We start from the raw sequence: 23046 nt of genomic DNA on the forward strand, positions 1-23046 counted from the left end.
ACAAATTATACGCTGATGTCCATACTGTCATTGGTATGAGTTACAACAAACACATCATTTTGACGTAATGGCCTCCACGGCGAAAAACTCAGCTGTCGCCCCAACACCACCTTGTTTAATACACCTTGGTGCGGAGGTAGTAGTTGGGTTTTTTGCAGCCATCACTCACATTTTCGTTGTCGCGCTGCCCGTTTTTGTCACACTTTGACACTTACTTGGCAGCAATGTTGGCAAATTGACTTTTAAACAAATTGCAACTGAGTGCACAATTTTGCAGGCAGTAAATTTCAAAATGGAAAAGAGCAAATGGTTTAAAAGGCCAAAAATGCTTGATAGAAATAAGTGGAAGGCAATTTATGAAAGCAGTGAATGCTAGAAGCTAGATCAGAACGGAAATTGCCTGATGAGTTAAGTTTGAAGCAAAAGTCTGCCTTTGATAGTTATGAGATTTTTATTTCATGAATAGTTTATTTTCAGGTAACAAACGCAGCGATTCGTTCATAAAAAACTGGAGCTGCAACATTTTTGTTCAGGGTCACGCTGAAGCTTCCAGAATTCGAATTAAACCACTGTTATGGGGGATTTGTGTTACTAGAACCAAATGTGTATAGTAATTACAAAAGTAGGAATAGTTCCCGAACCAGTTTGATGTATATATTAATATCTAAATCTATTCTAAAGCCTCTGTCACAAACAGCTTTCGAGCAAGTGTTGGCTAACTGACATAAGTTATTTCAGACTTAATTGCCACGAAGATCAGATATAACGTCCATGGAATTTATGTCATGGCATAACTTCCAAAAGATTTCCACGAAAATCTCATGGAAGTTATGTCATGACTTAACTTCCACAATAATTAGATCGCCAGAGATCCTATTATTACTATTTAGGAACAAAAATCTATAACGGTTTCCTTTCATATAAGAAGGACATGTTTATAGTAAGGATTAATTATATTATCATTCGAACAACACTTTGAATACTTACTTAACATTTACGGCAATCTTTGAAGAATTGTAAAAAATTCGCATAATATTATATGAGAAAATAAACACAATTTCGCACGGATTTATTTTACAGTTGATATAGATTTTGAGATTTTCAGAATTTGGAACTTGTTGAGGCTCGTCAGAGGTGTTTGCGTTTTATTTTCTATAGAACTCCGATCAAGTCATCATCCAACTCATCTTCTTCACCTTCGATAAATTTTTCGATATGCCTTTGGTCCTTTATCAATAACTTGAAGGCTTTATCGATCTCATGATCCCTTTAAAGAGTTTGTTCTTTCTTGACTGGTGGCTGGTAACAATCACTAATAACTCGAAAAGTTGGGTCGGAGTGATGCGCGTTTTCAAACTGAAAACCGAAAGTTCATTCAAAATTTTCTAAAAATAAAGCACAAAATTAAAAAGGAACCTCATAAATATGTATGTATGTACCTAAGTCATTAGTGTTCCATTCGCCGGTTTTAAACAATATCTTCGAAAATATTCAAAATCCATTGAAGTGAAACGCTTGTGCTACTAAAATCTTATATCCATCCATTCACTGTTCGGTAGTCGGCTGGGGAATTGACGAAACCAAGTTTTTCTCAAAGTTTGGATTGTATATAGAATTTTTTTTTTTCATTTTTTCTAGGCGATAGACGATTTTAAAGTTTTTTTTTTCAATCTGAAGTTTGAAGTCGCATATCAGCTTTTAAAACAATTAAATTGATTTAAATGCAAATATTTATGCCATCAAAAGGACTTTCTGCAGGTTTTTGGGTACAAGTAATCTGAATCCGCAATTCAGTTTTGCCATTCATTTTTACCAAAACCGGCCGCTGGGTGGGATTTGGTGCGTTTGTGTGTGGAAAAAAACATGAAGAGACATTGTTTAATAACATTATTAAGAAAAACTGTTTGCACTATTCCTTCATGTTCCTGCCATATTTTTTTCATAATAGTGCACCGAGCGGCCGGAAAACAAATTGCAAATTCAGAATCCTCGGACCAAAAAAAAACGCCTTAAAGCCTTTTCGCCGTATAAATATTTGCAATTAAATTACTTTTAATTGTTTTAAATGCTGCTCTGCCACTACAAACTTCAAATTGAAAAAGAAAAAACGTTTAGAATCGCCAACCTGGGAAAACTGAGAAATTACTTTTCTATATACAGTCTAGACTTCCGAAATCGAAAAGGTCGTCTTGGATTTCGTTAACCACTTTTCAAAAAGTTGTAAGCGAAAATACCTAGTTTTGTGCTGGACTTCCAGGTTTAACTCCTAAAATTTATTTGTACATTGAGCGGCTCATTTATTATATATTATATAATTGTCATGGAACTTATGTCTGAAATAACTTCCATTAATCAGATCTGTGGAACTAATGTCAGACTTTACTTCCATGGACCAAAAATCGATAGATGGTAGTAATTTCAAAACATAACTTCCATGAAACTTATTTCACGCTTCGGTGGAAGTTATGTCCGCGGATGTTATGTGGAACCCCCAAGTGTTGCTATAAGAATGCTTGGCAAATCATCCCGGGATTTGTAATTTGCACTGATGGCAATAACAGAAACTCCTTTTCTTGACCAGTATTGGCTATATTTCCTTTTTTATTTAATAATTAATATTTTTTTATAAATGTCTAGCTCCTATCAATATATTAGCGAAATTGCGTTTTTAGTTTTTGATTTAAAAAATTCAGAGAAATGTGCTTAGAGAAGAAGTATGGGTACATAATTAGAGAGCAAATCCCTACAGGATTTAAAGAGATTAAAGTTTTTGGTGCAGAAGTACTGGTAAGTATTGATATAGGTCCTTTTAAAGGTTTTTCCTTGAAATTTCACAGTTTTTGTTTTTGAAAAACGTATATTAACTCGACAAAATCCTCGAATTTCTTCCTTCTAGCTTTCTTAGCTTAAAAAATTACCTGTTCGTCCTTGTGAATTCAAAAATGTTTAATTTTGTTAGATTCTAAATAAATTTCCTCTTGCATTTGGTACCCGTATTTTTACTCTATATTGTATTGAATTTTTAAAATAATTTTCGGCATTAATCATCTTTGAAATTACAAAGTCTTTTAAAATAAATCTTGGCGTCAGAGAGAAACAATAAAATGTCGCTTTGAATAAAAAAGTAGGTTGCAAAACAAATTATTTATTATTTATTTTATGGTAGAAAAGCAATATAGACGCCATTTTTCCGATTTAAGTTATTGAAAAGTAATGAATATCTAAATCCCGGAATTGCGATAACAACATTCCGAAAATCTCGGGATCGGAAAAAGCTGAAAAATTAACATCCCTAGTGTGTATTTATTTTAGCTGTCAAGGCGGTAAAACCACCGCAAAAGCAGCATGAAAGCTGTACGGGGCAGAGCCCAAGGCATATTCTACAAGGTAGAAGTGATTTCGACATTTCTTTCTTTTGAACGCCGCCTATAAGTCAAATGATGAATAACTTGTATCCCTTTTCAAGTTGGCATTTTCTATTTTGCATTAAGAATTCAACTGCGTACCATGAGCGAGTTTCGACCACATTCATATGTATATACATATACACATACATGCATGCATATACCAAAAGGAAAAGGAGCCAAGGCGTTAAGGTGGTGCGAAATTTTAAGACACCTAACCGACGGAAGTTTGTTTAGAATTAAATAAGTATTTGTATAGAAACTAAACGTGCATTGGGCAAATAAAAAAATGATAAAATTATTTAATTAAATACATACATACATCCGTATTTGTTCAATTTTATTTGTATACGTACATACATATGTACACATTAGATGAGAATGCAGTTAAAACACTTTAACCTTTATGTCAATAGCAACATACCCGGGTATGTTTTGCGTTTTAAAACTGTTATATCTTGGAAACTATTCATCTGATTGACTTGAAATTTCATGAAATCCTTAACAAAAATGTTCTGTGTCTGAGTGGGATTGGACCACCTGGGCCAGAGATCTGGCCATTTTTCGACTTTTGCACGGGGATGTAGATATATGTTGGCATGCAAATATGTATGTTGATACATTTGGGAAGTAAACTTTATTTTGAATAAAATTCTTAAAATAATACAGGAGTATAATGTTATTATAGTGAGATAATACTTGTGAAATAAAAAAAATAAAAAAATATGAATAAATTAGAAATTACTAGCTTTTTAACTACATCTAGATATTGCATTGCGGCATATTAGTACACACGGGTCTTTTGCAAACGGAAGTAGAACAATTACCCTTTGTTTTTATTCTGCCCGCACTGTCACGTTCTTCCTTGTAGCCTAGATACTGCAACATCCATTATCCTCAAAGGACCGACGTTTATTGCTTCAATGACGTTGCGTGTAGATAATATTATTCGACAATGTTATTCGACTAGTAGTAGTTCTCACTTCTATTTCTCTACTTATGTACGTAGTAAAGACATCTACATCTAGAATATTATAAAAAAATTTTCAAGGCCGCTTGGTTGAATATTCTGCAAGGCATTTATCTATGTTATCAACGCCACTTTTGCTTTGGTTGTAGTCTAGTAGTGGCTTCTTCTGATAACTCGATTTATTCCGTTTCGTCCACAATCTATTCAGATACGAAATGCCTGTCGTCACTGTTTTCCTTTCCAAAATCTTCTAACTTCTGGCAAATGTATCCTTGCTGTTTTTCGGGATCAAGTGCACTAAGTTGTCGTGGAGTAAGCCAATCACCATTTGCCATTTTTACTTTTATAAATTTTATTTCGTTGCGTAACATTTGGTTATAAAATCATTATATTTCTTCAGTCTCCAAGCTCGCACTAAAAATAAGTATTTTACACAAAAAAATACTCACCGATTTTAAAAAATTGCTATTGTTGTTAATTCGATTAAACCCCTTTCGTCTAATAAGTATATTTCTATACTTCGTATATAAAAAGTTTAGAAAAAACACTTAAACGGAAAAAAATAACAATTTTTTCTTATAAAAAAAAAATACAGAAAAATTACTAATTAGTAACACCATTGAGTACCGTATTTAAATAAAACAAATAACTAATAGTGCTTTAAGCACTAATTCGTTCTTGTTCACCGACAGCCCTGTTGAAAATAAAGCAAAATTATATGTAACAGAAGTCTAAGGCATATAAAAATATAAAAACACCATGGTTTTTGATTTTTTACATAACAGGTTATATATAAAAATTAAAGGTAATTTTCTGTTTTATTTAAATAAAGTATTCAATTGTATAACTAATTAGTAATTTGTTTGTTTAAAATATTTTTTATAAGAAAAACTTCTATTTTTTCCTTTAAGTGTCTTTTTTTCAAATTTTTATATACAAAGTATACAAATATGTATATCATAAGAAAGGGGGTATAATCGCCTTTAGAATGATACCAACCTTTTCAAAATCGGTTAGTCATTTTGTTGTGTAAATTTTTTTTATTAAAAACATTTATTTTTTTCCTTTAGATGTGTATTTCTCAAATTTTTATACACGAAGTATACAAATATGTATATCGAAAGAAATGGGATTTAATAGACTTTACAACGACATCAATGCTTTAAAAACTGTTAGTCATTTTTTTGTTTAAAATATTTTTTTTTATAAAATGTGTTTTTTCAAAAGTATGCTAATATGCATATCGAAATAAAGGGGGTTCAGTCGCCTTTACAACCATATATATATTTTTTATTTTAAATCAGTTCAAAATTGTTTACAATATAAGGAATTTAATTTTTCGAAGACCTGAAGTTTCACCCCTTATGGCATCTGTAATATTAGTTTGCAAAAAAAAGTTATATACCATTTAAATAGGAGCAAAAGGAGGACTACGTCTGTATTTTTAGGTTTTTAGTTATGTACATGCAATAATTAAATATAATTTTTTACCAAAGGTCGAAACTTTGAAGGCCCATATCTCGATTTCGGAGGCTAACTTGGAAAAACGGAGAAATTACTTTTTTATACCTATGACTCAATCTCTTAAAAAAAATTGGTTTGGTTCAATACCCAGAAAAAAGTTGATTTTGCCGTACAGTGTAATTATTTCTATAGTAGTAAGTATTAATATCTAATCTGTTCCAATTGCAATTACCCAAACTTACACTACGCTAAGTCCTATTTTTTTGTAAAAAGTGTATGTATTGTTGATCTCCCTTCATGAGGCGTGCTGAACTTTGACTCTGTTTTATTCTGTTAACATCATCAGACCCATTACTAGTCCCTGATAAGCAAAAATTTATCAGGTAAAAGTGTCACCGTTTTTGAAGTATTGACATTTTTTTATATAAAAAATCTACATTATTTTATGATAAATATGAGCTTAAAAAATAGGAATTAAAAAACGGTGACACTTTTACATGAAAAATGTTTGTTTATCAGGGAGCTCACCTCCCCACCTACCTTCTCCTAAACATCGGCAGGGTATTTCTTGGACATCTTGTTTATGTACCTACGTACATATATACATATGTTGATACATACTGCAGTAGCTATTTTCTCATCCTCATTTTGCTTTTACAGCCATAATAGAGTGTGGAAACAAAGCTACTTGACAGCCACTTCATCAAGTAAACTTTAAATGCTCGCTGCTGACATAATGAAAAATTTCCTTTTGCATCTTATTCACCTCGTTATAAATTTTTTGCTCTTAATAATGTTTTTATTTCTATGTTAAAAAGTTTTAAAACTCTCAAAGCGATGCACAAAAGAATTTCAGTAGAGAACCTTTAGTTAAATGAATGGAAGTTTAGGAAATTAAGGACAGTTTTTGTATGTAGATGTAAATCATAATGCTAATTCTCATAAAATTTAAAAGTAATTAAGACTTATCATATTATGAACACATGCGTACATATTATGTGCATACATACAATTGTAAACATTTTCTATATTAAATGTGAAAGCTTTTGAGTAAGGGGGCCACACACTCTTGTTGCCCATCCACGTTAAAACTGCTGGAATTATTTTAATGAAATTTGGCGCGCAGATAGGGTCATCCGAAATGAGTTAAAGAGGGCTTTATTTAAATTTTAAATAGATTGGCTAGATGTGTAAAACTTCAAAACCAACTTACATAGATAACGATTTAAGGGCCGTTTCCTCAAGTAGCTTTTAAAATATATATGCCCTTCTAAGACATTTTTCGAGAACAAAGTTTGTGTTTAAAGAAAGAAAACGGTCCTAGTGAAATATTTTAATATGGGTACAAAGCGATAGAGGTTTAAAAAACTTTACTTCAAAAGTACTCTTGAAGAGTGTTGCTGCCTGTTTAGCAATTCCAAATCAATGAAATTGAATAGTTTATTAAAATATTGTAATTTGTGTCTAAAATGCTTAAGTAAGCTTTATTTACAAAATACACGGTGTTACAAAATAAAAAATGAATAAAAACTTGCACAAACTTTTTAAGTGACCTTGTACAGGTCATAGAGCTGTCCGAGTAATTCACGTTACATCCCGAGCTAATAAAAGGGAGGCAAAGATGAGGTGCGGTGAGGTCAAAAGTTAGAACATACATATGTGTGCCTATATAATTGATTGTTTATTTAGTCTAAGGAATATAAGCAGTTTAAATGTAGAAAAGTATGAACATGTTATTTTACTTGCATAACTATAAAACTTGTTGTATGTATATTTATTTTATTCTATTATTATTATTCTAAAAGTATCTTTTTGCTTCATTTCAGTTAACTTCATATTTCAATGACACATCGTGGATTAACCCATCCGAGACCGATACGATAGTGGGTGAGGAACCTGATGCGGTGTCTCTTGTGTCAATTTTAGTTGTTGGTAAAGTAAATGTCGTTGAATGTCTATCAAGTGCATGAACGTGCACATATCTATAGTTATATACACACGCATACGTAAACAGATAATCAAAAACTATTCGTACCGTGACTCAAACAAGTGTTCACATGTTGATTACTTTTTAATATGCGCAATGTTTTCTAAGTTAACATTTTTGGTTATTTTTCTATAAATAATAATAATAGCAATAGATTGGCGCTTACATATATGTTAGTGTTTGGCCGAGCTTCCCCTCCGTCTTGTAGCGGCGCCTTAATGTTGTCACACAAAGCGGAGGGACCTACAGTTTTACGCCGACACCGAACGGCGATTGTATTTTTATGAGGTTATGTAGGTTTGCTATTGCCTGCCGAGAGACGACCGCTGTTAAAAAAAAAATAAAATTTATATATTTTTTTGCGATGCTGCTTTGACCAGGGCTTGAACCCAGGCGTTGCGGAGTGGAAGCGCGCCTTAACCTTACAATTGACTGATACTCTCGATTTAGTCCAATACATTTATTCTGTGTAGTTATTTATTCAGTATCCCTGCACCACATTTGCTGATAATGGGTATACTATTTTATTTCTCAGTATCTAGAATTCCTGTACCGCCATGATTCTATTTTTAAACCTATTCTAGTATCAATTAAGGTTCTCTTTAATTGTCTTATTTCGACTCACACCCGTGCGTAATATGCTAGGTTTGTTAATATTTCCTAAGAGTTACAAGGCAAAATATTTGGCTATTTAAAAAGAAGAAAATTACCATTGGATATCTTTGGTTATTAAGCCGAATTTGCACTTCGTTGCTCATTCCTCGGAAACCCCCAGAAAGAGTTACTTTTATTATACTACCACGTTAAATAAAATACTGAATTATTTTAAAATTCCAATTATGTGGGCAAACGTAATCAATATTTGATCAATTTATGCAGTTGGTATACGAAATGACAGATGGAAAGGCAAATATCTTCGCCAATTTTCGAAGGTCTAGTAATATGTTAGGCTAAACATATTCTCCTTATCAAGCTTATTAATTTTATAATTAAATTTCCGAAAACATAACTTTTGAACTACATCTCTGTATTTTTAAACGTGTGATATTTAAATACAATTAAGCCATTACCCTTAAATTAAAATTTAGCTGATCGTCATTTTATGTCATATTTCAGAGCGAATATCAATCTGTTTTTCTAAAAAGTCATCCTGAAAAGTAACAATGGCTCTTATCACTTTCACATTTGTACATAAGTAAGTATATACTGGTTTTGCATGGGTTTGAAAGCCAAGAATAGGTAAATAGTTCGCAGAAAGTTTGCGTGTTTGACAGTGACAGATTTGTGTAAGAGTAAACTGAACTAGTTCGGCTTGGAATGAATTTAACAATAGATGATTTCTTCCTGACCATCTACTATGGTCTTGGCTAGCAGAATTTGGAATTCAACTGGCCATCGCACAGACTAGCATTTACTGAAAAACGGTAGAATTTCGAACTTTAGTGCATGTAACTGGCATTGAGTATCTGAACAGGTAGTTGAATATTTATCTCTAACAGTCCTGCCATTGAGATGTAAATGCAGTCAGTTTATATAATGGCATAAATGATCTCCGGGATTCGCCATTGCCTGCCAACGGGCGAAAGCGATTAGAAAATATGTCTAGTAAATTTGACACACACAGAAAAATCAATAGGGGTGTTCTCTGAGTTTTGCAAAGCCCATGCACGGTACACGTATTGCACGGTGAAACCCGGTTTTCGTATGGGACGGCTTTGCAAACCGTGCAATCCGGAAGCCGTGCAAGGGCTTTGCAAGACTGCCAGAATGCCCCAAATATATTCGCTAAACTGCGTGCAAAATCTAGTAAAACTGCATTTTTCGCTTTCCTCTATAAAAAGCAATATGGGTATCAAAATTAAAGAGAAAATTTGGTGGAATTAACATACATGTAATACTTCTATATTGACAGTAAGCTAACTTCTAATGTCTAGTACCGGTTTGGTGTATGAGTTGTGTAAATGTTCGTTTATAAACGTGTGTGTCCCTTTTCCTTCGTATGTGTTTATTGATATGTCTGTAATGTAATGTTTTCGGACGGTACTAGCTCTTACTGCCTATATAGGAGTATTACCTATATGGGAATTAAGAAAAATTAAATTTCTCGGTATATAACGATGAATAGGTCCTGAAATGAAATGTACTTTCAAAATTTTATCCTTGAATATCCTTGAATGTTTGCAACATTTATTTAAAAAAAAAAAAATATATATTTTTAGGAATAATATAAACACGATAACATCCTCGAATTTCGCCTTTTTTACTCTATTAGCTTATTAGAGGCCATTGTGTGTAGTGGTAAGCAGTGCGCGCTACCATTCCGCAGGGCCTGGGTTCGAGCCCAGTTTCCGACTCGCATCGAAAAACAAAAGAAAGGGAAACGTTTTTTGTTATTAGCGTTCGCCAATCGGCAAGCAATGGCAAACCTCCGCGTGCATTTCTGCCATGAAAAAAAAACTCTCAAAAATATTTTCGGGGTTCGGAGTAGGCGTAAAGCTGTTGGTCCCTCCTCTTTGTGTGACAACATCAAGGGGTACACCACAAATCGGAGGAGAAGGTCGTATTTTTTAAGTCTAACTGAGTTGAAGAATACCATTCATACCTAAGACTACGAAAAAAATCTATGATTTTGGGTATATTAGAAAACCGAGTGCACTGAGAAAAGAGTATGAATAAAAATTTCATAAATCTAATTAAGGAAATTTTTGCACATGCAACAGTCCATAGCATGCATTTAGACGCTTGTTGTTAGTAGTCCCGCGCCTAAACAGGATATTTACTTGCAATCACTTTTCTTTGTTCTGATGGATTTTTAGTGCAAATAAATATAGCTCCATTAACATGAGAAATCATCCATTTTTATAATTATTATCTTTTTTTATTAATTTAAAAAATATGTATTATTTCTTTCTGTTTAAACTTATTTGCATCACTGTAATAAATCACTTTGTACTTTTATTCTCCCTACACCGTTTTTCATATGAGCACTTTATTAAATGTCATTCTAAGTATGTAATTTTCCACTTCACAAAGCCATGAAAACAAACAAAAAAAACTTTTCCAGCTTGCTTGCACGCAGCATGCCGCATGCTTTATAGCTTGCGCTTCTGCTTGACACTCGCATTATCATAACCAACTGTCAGTTTTCAAATACTCGCACTTACCTATTCACAGAGAAGAAGGTTCACATAACTGTCTCCCTGACCCTATTTATTTTTCCACTTATTTATCTTGAATTAACTTTTCCAGTAACTTATCCGGGCTTCAAGAGCATTTCTTATTTGAAATTTCAATTTCGTTTTTCTGATTTTTCCTTGCAAAGTCAAATTCCACATGCACATCTTTTATCTCTCCCATGTATGTATGTATGTACAAATGTATGTGCATATATATGTATGAACTATATATATGCATGGCTTCTGTCATTTCATTCAGTAAGTTTTCATGTTTGTTTATCTCCTTTTCTTTTCATTCCTTTTCTCACCCGGCTTTTCATCGCTCACCATAATACTGATGATGCACACCCGCAGGCATCTTCCTGTCAGTGCTGATTTTTCTATCGGTTGCCGGCAATATACTCGTCTGCCTCGCCATTTATACCGAACGCAGTTTACGGCGTATTGGAAATTTATTTCTGGCATCATTAGCGATAGCGGATTTATTCGTCGCATCCCTCGTGATGACATTTGCCGGCGTCAATGATCTACTGGGTGAGTATTCACTGTTTTATTGAAATTCAGATTTACACAGTGTGATTGTTTGCATAAGTGCATATATAAATATGTACATACATACATATAATACATAAGAATTCCTTCCTTCATTCGGGTGGTCAACAAAAAAGTTTAACCAACCAAGAATCCTCGCTGTTTCACTGGACGGAAGGGGTTTGCCACCTTGTATTTTCTTGGAATGGCGTGGTCTTTCCTTGATAATTCGTCACTTTTGCGATTCCTTAAAATATCATTAAATCTTCAGTTGGCCATCTAAAAACTAAATTCGTATAACATAAACAAATATCCAAATCAGACCATTGATACTAGATTTCTAAATATCTCGACTCAAGCGCAATTTTTAGCAGAATCACTTCTTATTATACAATTTTTTTCGGAAATAGTTTTTATGACTTACATAGTAGACCTACATACATATATTCCGAACACGGGACGTAAATAGGGGTTTTTTAAATATATATATATATAATAACAGATCTAAAGAAGAATCTCCAAAAATTGACTTAAATCCGTTAAGTGGTTTTTGAGCCAATCATTTTATATACACTAAGCGACAAATTAAAGTGTACACTTTGTTCTAATATAATATTCACAATTATTTTCATGAACAATTTTTTGCATTCGTTATTTATGAAAATATAATTTATTCCGTAATGTAAACTCTATATATGAAAGTTTCACATTTTATATAAATTTCACAAAAATTCAAAAAAGGTTCATCAAAATTTTTAACTTTTTATTCAGAATTTCTAGAAGATCTTCGATTCAATTCTATCCTAATGAAGTGCAAATGAACATAATACTAACCATAAGCATGAATTTATTATTAAATAAAATGTGGGAGACCGTTAGTAAAAAAATTAAAAAAAATCAACGCAATTTTTTGTAAATGGCACTTGTTATATAAAAACACTGCAAAAGCAGTCTCATAAAAAAACAAATTTCAAAAATCAACGCGGTTTTTTAGCCATTTGCAACTTGTGGCTAAAATTGAATTGGCTACAAAACTGTATACTCAAAAATTTTCTAAATATTCTAAATAAAAAGTTGAAAATTGTGATGAAAATTTTTTGGATTTTTGTGAACTTTATATAAAGTGTGAAACTTTGATGTGTATGGTTTATATTATAAAATCAACTTTATTTTTTATAAATAATCAATGCAAAAAATTGTTCATGAAAATAATTGTGAATATTATATTAAAACAAGGTGTACGCTTTCATATGTCGCCTAGTGTACATACATACATGCATATGTATGTAAATAGATTACACTCATAACATATGGTTGCAGTGCCAATTATAAAGAAGATGGAGATAAGTTTTCGGGTGAGTTTACCTCCTTTTAAAGGAATTAAGTCCTAGTGGTGCGACATTGAGCATAGCGTTCAGCGCTTGAGTAGGATTGGTCCGGTGTGCCCCGCTGATTCCAATGGGGGCCGCCCTTTGCACTCGTTCTAACTTCCTAACATGAGTGGTCTTTCCAGTGAGCCCCAATATAACATTATTGGCTTAATAATTGTTTCATATAGCCATTGCATGACTTTTGGGGAGAGGCCCCATCTCTTCCCCTTGGCATTCTTGCAGCAGTAGAGAGCCACCGATGCCTTCTTTACTCGTTCCTCAATGTTTGGCTTCCATGACAACTTCCCATTAAGGATCATGCCCAAAAACTTAACCCTGTCCGAGAGAACAAGTGGAACACCCCCTATTGACGGGAGCTGGGCATGAGGCTTTCTGTATCTCCTGGTAAGAATGAGCTCCGTCTTTCCAGGATTGACAGCAAGTCCGCAACTAGAGGACCAATTTGTCACGTCATCCGCGTAGGCAATAACCCGGCATTCTATCCTTTTCAACTCCTGCAAAACGTCGTTTATCACGACTATCCAGATAAAGGGTGAAAGGACGATTCCCTGCGGGGTGCCTCTGCTCACTTTACGCTGCTCAGAGGCGTTGCCCCATTCTTATCTACCCTTTAGGTAGGATTGCTGAGAGAGGCTAGAACGCTTTCGAGGAATCTTGTTTCTTATGTGCAGGTCAATCAGACTCTCAAAAGTCTTCAATAAGAAAGATGAGGGACTGATCGGTCTGAAGTTCCTCGGGGATACATGGGAGTTGTTTTCTTCTTTATAGATGAACGTGACCCTCACACTCGTCAAAGATCCCGGGATGTACCCTCTTTCAAAGCAGCTCGCATAGATAGGGGTGAGCCAGCAACACGAGACCTCCACAGGCTATTGCAGCTGCGCATGAACGATGACATCCGGTCTAGGGGGTTGCCCAGAGCAGTCGGCGCCTCTCCTGTAGTTCACCGGAGGAGAAGGTAAAGCAGTTGCCCATTCCAACACCGCGGGATTCAAACGGTGCAGAATTTTCTGGGAAATGAGTGTCAAGAAGTAGCTTAAGTGATTCCTCTCCACTCATCGCCCAGTTTCCCTCTTCGTCTTTCAAGTATCCCGATTAGAAGTTTATCCATGACTCGCTTTTGGCCTTCCTTATCTCGGACTTATAGACGCTCAGTCCGATCTTGTAGAGTTCCCAGTCGGAGTGTTGTACACTCTTCCTGGCTTTGTTGAAAAGGCGTCTACTCGGCGCCCTGAGTTCTGACAATACCACCGTCCAGCATTTTGACCGTACTTTGCCCCCGGGCCTACTCAGCGGGCATGAGCTTTCGATGGCACTCTTACAAGCTAATGTAAACTTCTCCACCATAACATCAATCGAGCCTTCGCTGTTTAAGGCCCCCTGGGAGTGGCTCCCGCAGTTTTTTACTTTCGAGGTCCCAGTTTGTTCTCCTAAGATTTCTAAACAGAGAAACTCTTAGAACGATCTTAATCTAGAAAAAACTGAGAATACCTATGGTCCGAAAAGGATTGATCGTTAAGAACCCTTTAATCGGAAACGCGGGATATCATAGAAGACGAGGCTAGGATAAAGTCAAGGACCTCTTGCCTAGCCGCAGAGATGAAGGTCAGTTCGTTTCCTTGTTTACAAATGCATAAGTCCCCACTTAGAATATAATCAAAAAGTGACTCACCTCTTGCATGGATATCTGAGCTTCCCCAGCACGAGTGTCGTGAAATTGCATCCGATCCGATAACAACTTCGGCTTTCCGTCGTCTCGCTTCGGCTATGGCTTCACGTAGCAGTAATGGAGGTGGTTCCACCTCGTCATCATGCGCCATGTATGCGGATATGATCCAGAGATTTCTGGCGCCGCTATGAGGCTAACAGTCACAATGTCCTCGTTGCTGAAATTAGGTACAATTAGTGCTTTGAATTCGTTTCTGATGAACATGCAAGATCTTGGTCTATCTGCTTGTTTCTGCACCATCAGCTTGAAATTAGGCGTCCTGATCCCGGAGATACCGCTACCGCTTAGCCACGGTTTCTGGATCAGGACTACGTCGGCTCCCCCTTGCTCAAGTTGGTTAAGGAGATTTGCGGACGCCGCCTTAGAGTGTTGGAGGTTTATTTGCAGGATCTTCATCCTCCAAAGTCCTCTCCATCCACGTCAGTTCAACGTCGCTCGATATATCATGAAAATGTGTTCGTAGACAGTTTACATGTGGAAATATGAAAGTAAGTATTGGCTCAATTAAAACACACACCGTTGATTTACATAAGAGGTTTTTAAAATAACACAGGCCAAACAAAAGAAGTTTTCGCCGAATTGGCCAAGTTTCAGATTCCGCGCGAAAAAAAATACATTGAGCAAAGTATCTCAAATATTTGACTTTTGTACTTTAAACGACGATATATGCATGTAGGTAATTCGCAACCAGCAGTTAATTTGGCTGAAGCCAAGCTCACAGGATTATCCATCGTCTGTAGTGTAGTAAAGATATTACGAAAGAGGGGAACAGATATCTTGCCTTTCGATAATTGAGCACCGACAGTAGTTAGGCAATGCATGTTTTTTTTTTGCGAATAAACTACCGAAGAAGCCAAGGGATACTGGCAAAAACTTTGACTCAATTTATGTCCATTCTAGAATTTTCGGAATTTTGAGCTGACCTCGACCGGTACTGTTCGGTAGACTGACTGAAAGATTGTTCCCTTAAATATTTTTTAGGTAAACCTCTGTATGGTTGACCACTTCAGTGTATTTGAGATGGACGTCATTTGAAGTCGAATGAATATTTGCTAATATTAGAAGTATTATAACTTGTTTGTTCGCATAACGGTTACTTATAACAGCCTAAATTAATTAAAATAGATATACATAGATATATCGCACACGATCTTCACCCAACTTAAAATTACACGTTCGTCAGAAAATTCGAAAAACCATTTTGTAGCACATGCGAATAATATGGGCAAGGGGACTTTAACTTAGGTTTTTTCAACAAATTTTAACAAAAATTTGCTCCAACTTTTGCTAAAATGTGCTGTGTAGGTACATTTTTAGTGCATAATTTCAAAAATGCCAAATTTTTCGTTGTGTAACTTTTGAAGATCGTGTGCGATATGTATGCCAAAATGCTGACAATGAGAAGAGAAATCGAGTAAACCATGAGATACCTCAACAAAATTTAATACTTAAGTGGGTTGCCCTTTATCCAAGATAGATTGATTTTGAAAATGGGCTAAGTCGCACAATAACCATGCCGCCTCCCACGTAACGGTACTTTCGTTAGGCGTGCAACCGAAAATAACCAAGGAGTTTTTGAGTCACCGTATGTGTCTATAAAGTAACTAGAAAAAGGAATTGCTAGATATTTTCCATATTTGCTAAATTTTTTCAAGTGAATGGTAAGTATTATTTTTCGTTAGTGGCAAACCTGTGTACAAGTCTCTTATCATTGCCGTTCTATTACATGCCGGAAAAAAATATCGTCCACTAACGAACAAAGATGAAAAGGCTTTGGGGGCTTTTGATGGAAGTATTCTATGCCTGAAATAAGAACTCAAATTTGTTATTTGGAAAATTTTGCTACAATATCCATCATTTATATTCACAATGTTAATTAAAATGAAAAAATTTTTGGAAAATAACCAGCTCTAGAAAAATAAAAATAATAGATTGGCGCTTACACAATATGTTAGTGTTTGGCCGAGCTTCTCCTCCGATTTGTAGCGTCGCGCCTTGATTCGTCACACAAAGGGGTGGGACCTACAGTTTTACGCTAACCCCGAACGGCGATTGTATTTTTATGAGAAGTTGTTTATCATGGCAGATAAATACACTCGGAGGTTTGACATAGCCTCCCAAGGGGCGACCGCTAATAAAAAAAAACACTTTTTTTTGTTATTTTTTGACGTTGGTCGCAAACTTAGCGCGAACCCAGTTTCTGCGGAATGGTAGCGCGCACTACTAACCACTACACCACAGCCGCGCCTTATATGGACGTACTTAAGACAAAACAATACATACACGCTAACCTTCGTAACTAGACGACATTGTAACAATTGCTGACAGATAAAAATTGCAATGAGTTTGCTACTTCAAAATCACAGAGTCCTCAACATTGCATTCTTAAGAAGTTTGCATATTCGTCACCAGTACAGCGTTTTAAGTGAATAGTCGTTGTGCATAATTACCACAAGAATGTAGCTTGTGAAAAATTGTAAATTTCAATGTATTGCACTTCACCTCAACCCCGACAACAACAATAAATAATTTGAACTTAAGGTGAGAAAATTTTTTACATCAACATCATTTTGCTAAGCAATAAATACTTAAAGTATGCAAATTTTCTCTGTGGCACTCTCTGTGGACACTTGCATTTTTTTGTGTTTACCTATGTATATACATCCATAGTATAGACATTTGTGGTAATCATACACTTTCGTAAGCATATTTCGGCTAAAGGCTCAGTTATGCATACTCTGCACTGCTATGCCATCTTAACGTAAAAATCAAAACCCAACAGAATTCTACATACATATGTATGTACATATGCTGTGCATTGGGTAACCGCTTACAAGCAATGCTCCTTTAACAGATTCCTTATGTGACAACTCTCACGCAACGCCAAGTATGCATATTTGAACTTTAATGCATCTAATCCATAATGCTATACGATGCACCTAAAATTAAAAACAAACGGTTGACATTGACAAAATGTGCTCGCAAGGCAGTTCGCCTTACCGCCATTTATTCAACTTCTCGGGCGCTTTGCCTTAACCGGGATTCGGTTATGCAGCCACTTGTCTAACCGTACTTCCTTTTTCAACTTGTCACCAGTGTCAGCAGTAAAAGCAAATCTGCATTGCCAACGCAAACGTCAACAGCAAAGGCAATGCTAGCAACAACGATGGCTACAACGGTGACGACAATGTTCTGCATGAGAAATTTCTACAATTTGTGCGATGCAAATGAGCTACGAAGACTACAACGGCAATAGTAAAATGCAAGAGCAGTAAAAAGCGCAAAAAGCGAAAGCAAAACAAGAAAACTATTGCATATGGCATACATACATGTAAATAAATATACTTATGTATGTACATATATGTATGTATGTACGTCTATGACTGCACATAAATATGTACTTACATACATACCTACATTCATACATATGTATATATATATACCTCCCTAGCCTAGTCTTCCAAGCATAAAGGCATTTATGTGAATCTTGGTTGGCAGAAAAAGGGTTGACAAGAAAACAAACCACAACAAAATTTAATTGTGTTTATTATGAGCAAAAACAGCTTTCAAATGAGTTTAATTACATAAACAGAAGAAGAATTAGAACGCTTGCTGAGGCATCACGGCATAAGTAAAGTGGACTTGGTGACGTGCTTTTAAAATATAAGATACCTGTAAAGAGTGAAAACTACTAATACTATGTAGTATGTATGTACCAGGAATGAAAAAGTAGGTACAATTGTACCTTTTTCCGACGTTTGATGACTTAAAGGTACATTAGGTACAGTTAGTAGGTACAATTATTATTATTGACCCATATTCGCTTTTTGATTTCTGGAAATATATTTAAAATACTTTCGAAGTTACTTACGGCAATTTGATTATTTTCTCTAGACTTGTTGCACCTATTAAAAGGAATCGGATAAATTAGCAGACATTTCGTATTGTTTCTGGATAAAGAAGTATACTTCGCAAAGCGTGTTTTTTGTCTTTTTCACCAATATTTTCCAGTAGTCAAAGTTAGACAAAAACAACGCTTCTCCGATTCCCATTAGACTATAGTCTATAGATATAGGCTCAGTTGAAAAAAAAAACATAATCATGTTTAAAGTACATCCATCTTTTGTATACATGTTTTAAATAAAATTTATAAAAAAAAAACTACAAATGAATTGTGTAACTTTTTTTAGGTACAATCTGTCTCATTTAGGTACATATATTTTATGATATTAGGTACAATCTGAAATTTCCATTTTTCTTCCCTGGTATGTACTTACATATTTACATATATTAGACTGCAACACCAAAAAAAGTTTCGGTTTTTCTGCCGGGATAACAAAATCAATCATACTTTAAGGGCCGGTTGTTCAATGTCTGATTAGCACTAATCGGAGGTAGAAGCTCTGGTTAAATACAACGACTGCTTTATCGATCACATGTTATATGCATGATGTCGAAAACGTCGATAATGATGTTTAACCGGCAAGTAGTGATAACCAGACATTGAACAACCGGCCCTAAGACGTCCAACAAAATATTTCGGAAAAATATTTGATTCAAGTGAGCTGGATCGATTTGAAAATACCTCCAAAAAAATAAGAAAACAACCGTATTTTTTTGCATTTATTTGGCAAAGAAAAACTTAAATTATGGAAGACAATTTGAAAAGGATGCTAAAAGATTGAGATCTGAAAACATCGCATTTCATGCTGATGAAGTTCTTTTCGAAATCAAAAAGCCAACTGTGTCTACCAGCAGCCGGATCCTGACTTTTGCTATCGCTAAGATGTGACAGCTAACATTTTATCCGAACTTTTGGCTATCTTCAAAAAGTGCGGTTCTGGTCTCCCTTTCGCTAAAAATTGCTTAGCCTAAACTTTAGTATTTTATACGGCCGCATGTGGCGCTGTGCAACAACAGCAGGTATCGAAATTTGCTTGCATTTTAATGGTGGTAAATAATCAATTTTAATGGTGATTTAATGGTGAAAATGGAGCAAAAAACAGCAGCTTAAATTTTAATTTCATTTCATTTCCTGTAGTAAATGATTTTTTTTTGTCAATGTTATTGTGGCTTGTTAACATTTTTTATTTTTATTTATTTTTTTTCGTTTTCGAATTTCGATAACGCCATAAATAATCGCTATAAGAAGCCATCGATGTACATAAGAAAATACTTATTTTATTATGTATCTCATTTTGAGGGGGAGGGGGTTGAGTATGCTAAGAAAATAACTTGTGTCAAAACTAATTAGGACAACGTTTTCGAGAACTACCTTAACACATATGTATTTATATTAATAATTTGAACATAAAAAGTCTGTTTTACGAAAGCGAAGTCATGTTTTCACATTTTTTTACTGACTTTACACTTTTACATGGAGCTTATAAGCAAGTATTATATCTGAATTTGTGATTTTTAATATATAATACTAGTGAGCCCGCATGGCATTAAGACGCCAAAATTGAGTTTAATATTTTAAACAGATGGCAACACTATTCATAAACCTTAATAAATATTGGAAATGTTTCAAGTAAATTCGACCATCCCTTTTTGAAAGAAGAGGGGTCTCAAATGGCGTCGGTTTTTCAATTGCTCAAAATTCAAACCACCGTGCACTGCTAAAAAAGGTCGTAGCTTAAAAAAATTAAGCTTAAAGCACATTTAGTATGACGGTGCTGATCTGATGACCTTCACATTAAAGTTCTGATGACCATAACAAAAAAAATATTTATTTATAAAAATTAACTCAAACGAATTTTTTCGGTATATATTAATGGTTTATTCGAAGGAACATGTATTTCCATTAGTTATGGAACCCGATTTCATCATGTGACTTCGCAGTAGCGTATCCTGTTAACCCAGTTCACCAAGACTTTTTTCATGGTTTCTGGCTCTATCGTAAGAAATGCCCAATATACGCCTTAAAGGCCTGAATCGTTAATAGATTGTTCGCATTTTATCGGTCCTTCACGGCATGGCACAAAAAAGTCAAAGGGCGAGAAATCGCGGCTCCGAGGGGGCCAATTGACTTCATCGAGACAGCTGATAACACAATTACCGAACTGTATCGCTCAAAATAAAAATCGAATAGATGGCAACCCTAACAAAAAATATTTTCAAACTTAAGTTTTATTAAAACTTTTTCTTTTGCCACTCATATTTTAATATTTCATTAAAATTGTATAAAACCTAAATAAATTAGGCTTTTCAAACAGGTGCAGCCTTCTGCGAAGCATTTTTAAACTGAAATCGTTTAAAGCTCTTTCGCCTGATACTTTGACACAAAATTCAGTTATCTGAAGAATTAAATTGAATTGAATTTTTTTATCACCTGGCAACTCTCCTAAACAGTTCAGATATAAATCCTTCTCAAACCCATGAACGATTAATTCACCTCTTTTAGTAATTTATTTAACTTAATAATTCATTTAAATTTAAAATTTTGAACAGCCGGCAACTCTCTTCAAACCATCAAACAAAATTTTGATGTTTAGACTGAAGATTTCTTAGCACTCTTTCGTTTAACACCCTATTTTAATACTGCTTATAAGTAAATTCGGCTTTTAAAGCAGGTGGCAACCCTTTTTAAAACATTTTCAAATTACTACCTTTTTAAACTTCTTTAGTCTGGACCCCTGTGGGGGAAGATTTTGTAAATTACCAACAGGGGCAACACTCACAGTTCAAGAAGTAAAACCTCATTGCACATCTGCAACCAAGCCTTTTAATTTGAAACCTCATTTTTGAAAATCGAGTGAAGGGTGGGGATATGAAGGTATTGATTTATAAATAATCTCATCTTGATTTTTTTAAACGGTGGCCATTCTTTCCGGAAAAGTAAAAGCCTACTGCACATCTACATATCAAGCCCTTTAATTTGATACCTCATTTTTGAAAATCAAATGAATGGTTCAGATCGGATGACCTGGAGAAAAAGTCCTTTCGCGTTTTATATATATAGATATAGTTAAATTCGACTTTTAAACAGGTGGCAGCCCTTTTGAAACGTAGTTTCGCGCTAAGATATTCTTTAATATTTTTCGTCTAACTCTGCGACACATATTTTAATCTACTGATGAATTAAGTTGAATTATATTAACTAAACATGTGGCAACCCCGCTAAATATAGTTCAGAAATAAAGATTTTCCAACCCCCTTTCGATTGATACCTTTATTTTAATAATTCATTTAACTTGTTTAATAATTTGAATATAATTTTTAACCAGGTGGCAGCCCTGTTCCAACACCTCAAAAATATTTTGTGTGTTCAAACTAAAGACTTGATACTCCTCCTTTTCACATCATTATTTTGACATTTCATATAACTTCTGCATAAGTTAATTAAATTCGATATTGCAAGAAGGTGTCAACCCTCTTCAAAATATTTTCAAACGGCAACCTTCTGAAGCCCCTTTCGTTATGCGCCCATATGTTGAAACATATTTCTCCTAATTCATTTTCTTAATTCAAATTGAATTAGATTTTTTAAAAAGGTGGCAACCCTCCAAAAGTTAAGTTAAGAAACAAATATTTTCAAAACCCTTTCCACTGATACCCATTTTGTAATAATTGATGTTTTTTTAGATAGTTTGAATGAAATTTTTTAAAAGTTGGCAACTCTTTTCAAAAAGGTAAAAGCTTATTGCATATTTTTCTGCTGTCCAAGAGTTTTAATTTGACATCTTATTTTGGAAACCATGTAGGTGATAGTTTTGAGGACCGCTTTCCATACTACAAATTGGTCGACTACTGACTGTACACCAATTTTGTGGTAAGCCTTCTTAAAGTATAATTAATAGTTAGGTAACTTTTTAAAAAAAATGTAGATACAGACATATAAGTACATATGTACATATGTAGTCTAAACGAAGTAGAGTATTTGCTGTAGATTTTATTCACGTATTACTCACTTATCGGCAGTTATTTGCCGATTTGCTATTATTTTGTTAAGAAGGTTTAAAAGGCATAGATTTTGGGAAATTGGTTTATACGATTTTGATAACGTTTTATCTGAAATCAATTTTCGGGATAGGTTACTATACTTTCTTTAATGTTTGTCTGAAGAACGGAGTTGTAGATTTTCAAGAGACGTGATATTTTTTCTAAGTAATTTGTTTTTTTTTTGATAACCTTCAAAGAATTAATAAAAAAGTTTTTTTAGACTTTTCATTCTTGTTAATTAATTCCTAAATTTTATTAGGTAACACATTTATATTCCACATGCTTCAAAAGCTTCGTTTAAGCGAATAAAGCACGTTCGCTAGCACTCTGTTCTACCCAGAAGGATGTGAGCATGGAAGGAAACGAAAACGAAGTGCAAATACTTTTTTAATGTTTCGCACAATGTTCAAAGCACATACATAAATATGAATGTATGTATGAATGTTCCAG

At 34.5% G+C, this 23046-nt stretch overlaps 1 protein-coding gene across 2 annotated transcripts in view; it reads left to right on the plus strand.

Annotated features, from left to right (window-relative positions):
- The window catches only part of LOC118737940 (dopamine receptor 1), a 122240-nt gene that overhangs the window by 32335 nt on the left and 66859 nt on the right, over nt 1-23046 (plus strand). Inside the window, exons 2-3 of one of the 2 annotated variants that reach the window (XM_036468768.1) lie at nt 7665-7770; nt 11356-11535. In XM_036468768.1, coding sequence (XP_036324661.1) covers nt 7665-7770; nt 11356-11535 — 286 coding nt within the window. The remainder of the gene's footprint in view (nt 1-7664; nt 7771-11355; nt 11536-23046) is intronic. The other variant, XM_036468769.1, reaches the window with a different exon arrangement.

Source organism: Rhagoletis pomonella, unplaced genomic scaffold (assembly GCF_013731165.1).
Source record: "Rhagoletis pomonella isolate Grant_MI unplaced genomic scaffold, Rhpom_1.0 Rhpom_scaffold_00004, whole genome shotgun sequence".
Taxonomy (NCBI): domain Eukaryota; kingdom Metazoa; phylum Arthropoda; class Insecta; order Diptera; family Tephritidae; genus Rhagoletis; species Rhagoletis pomonella.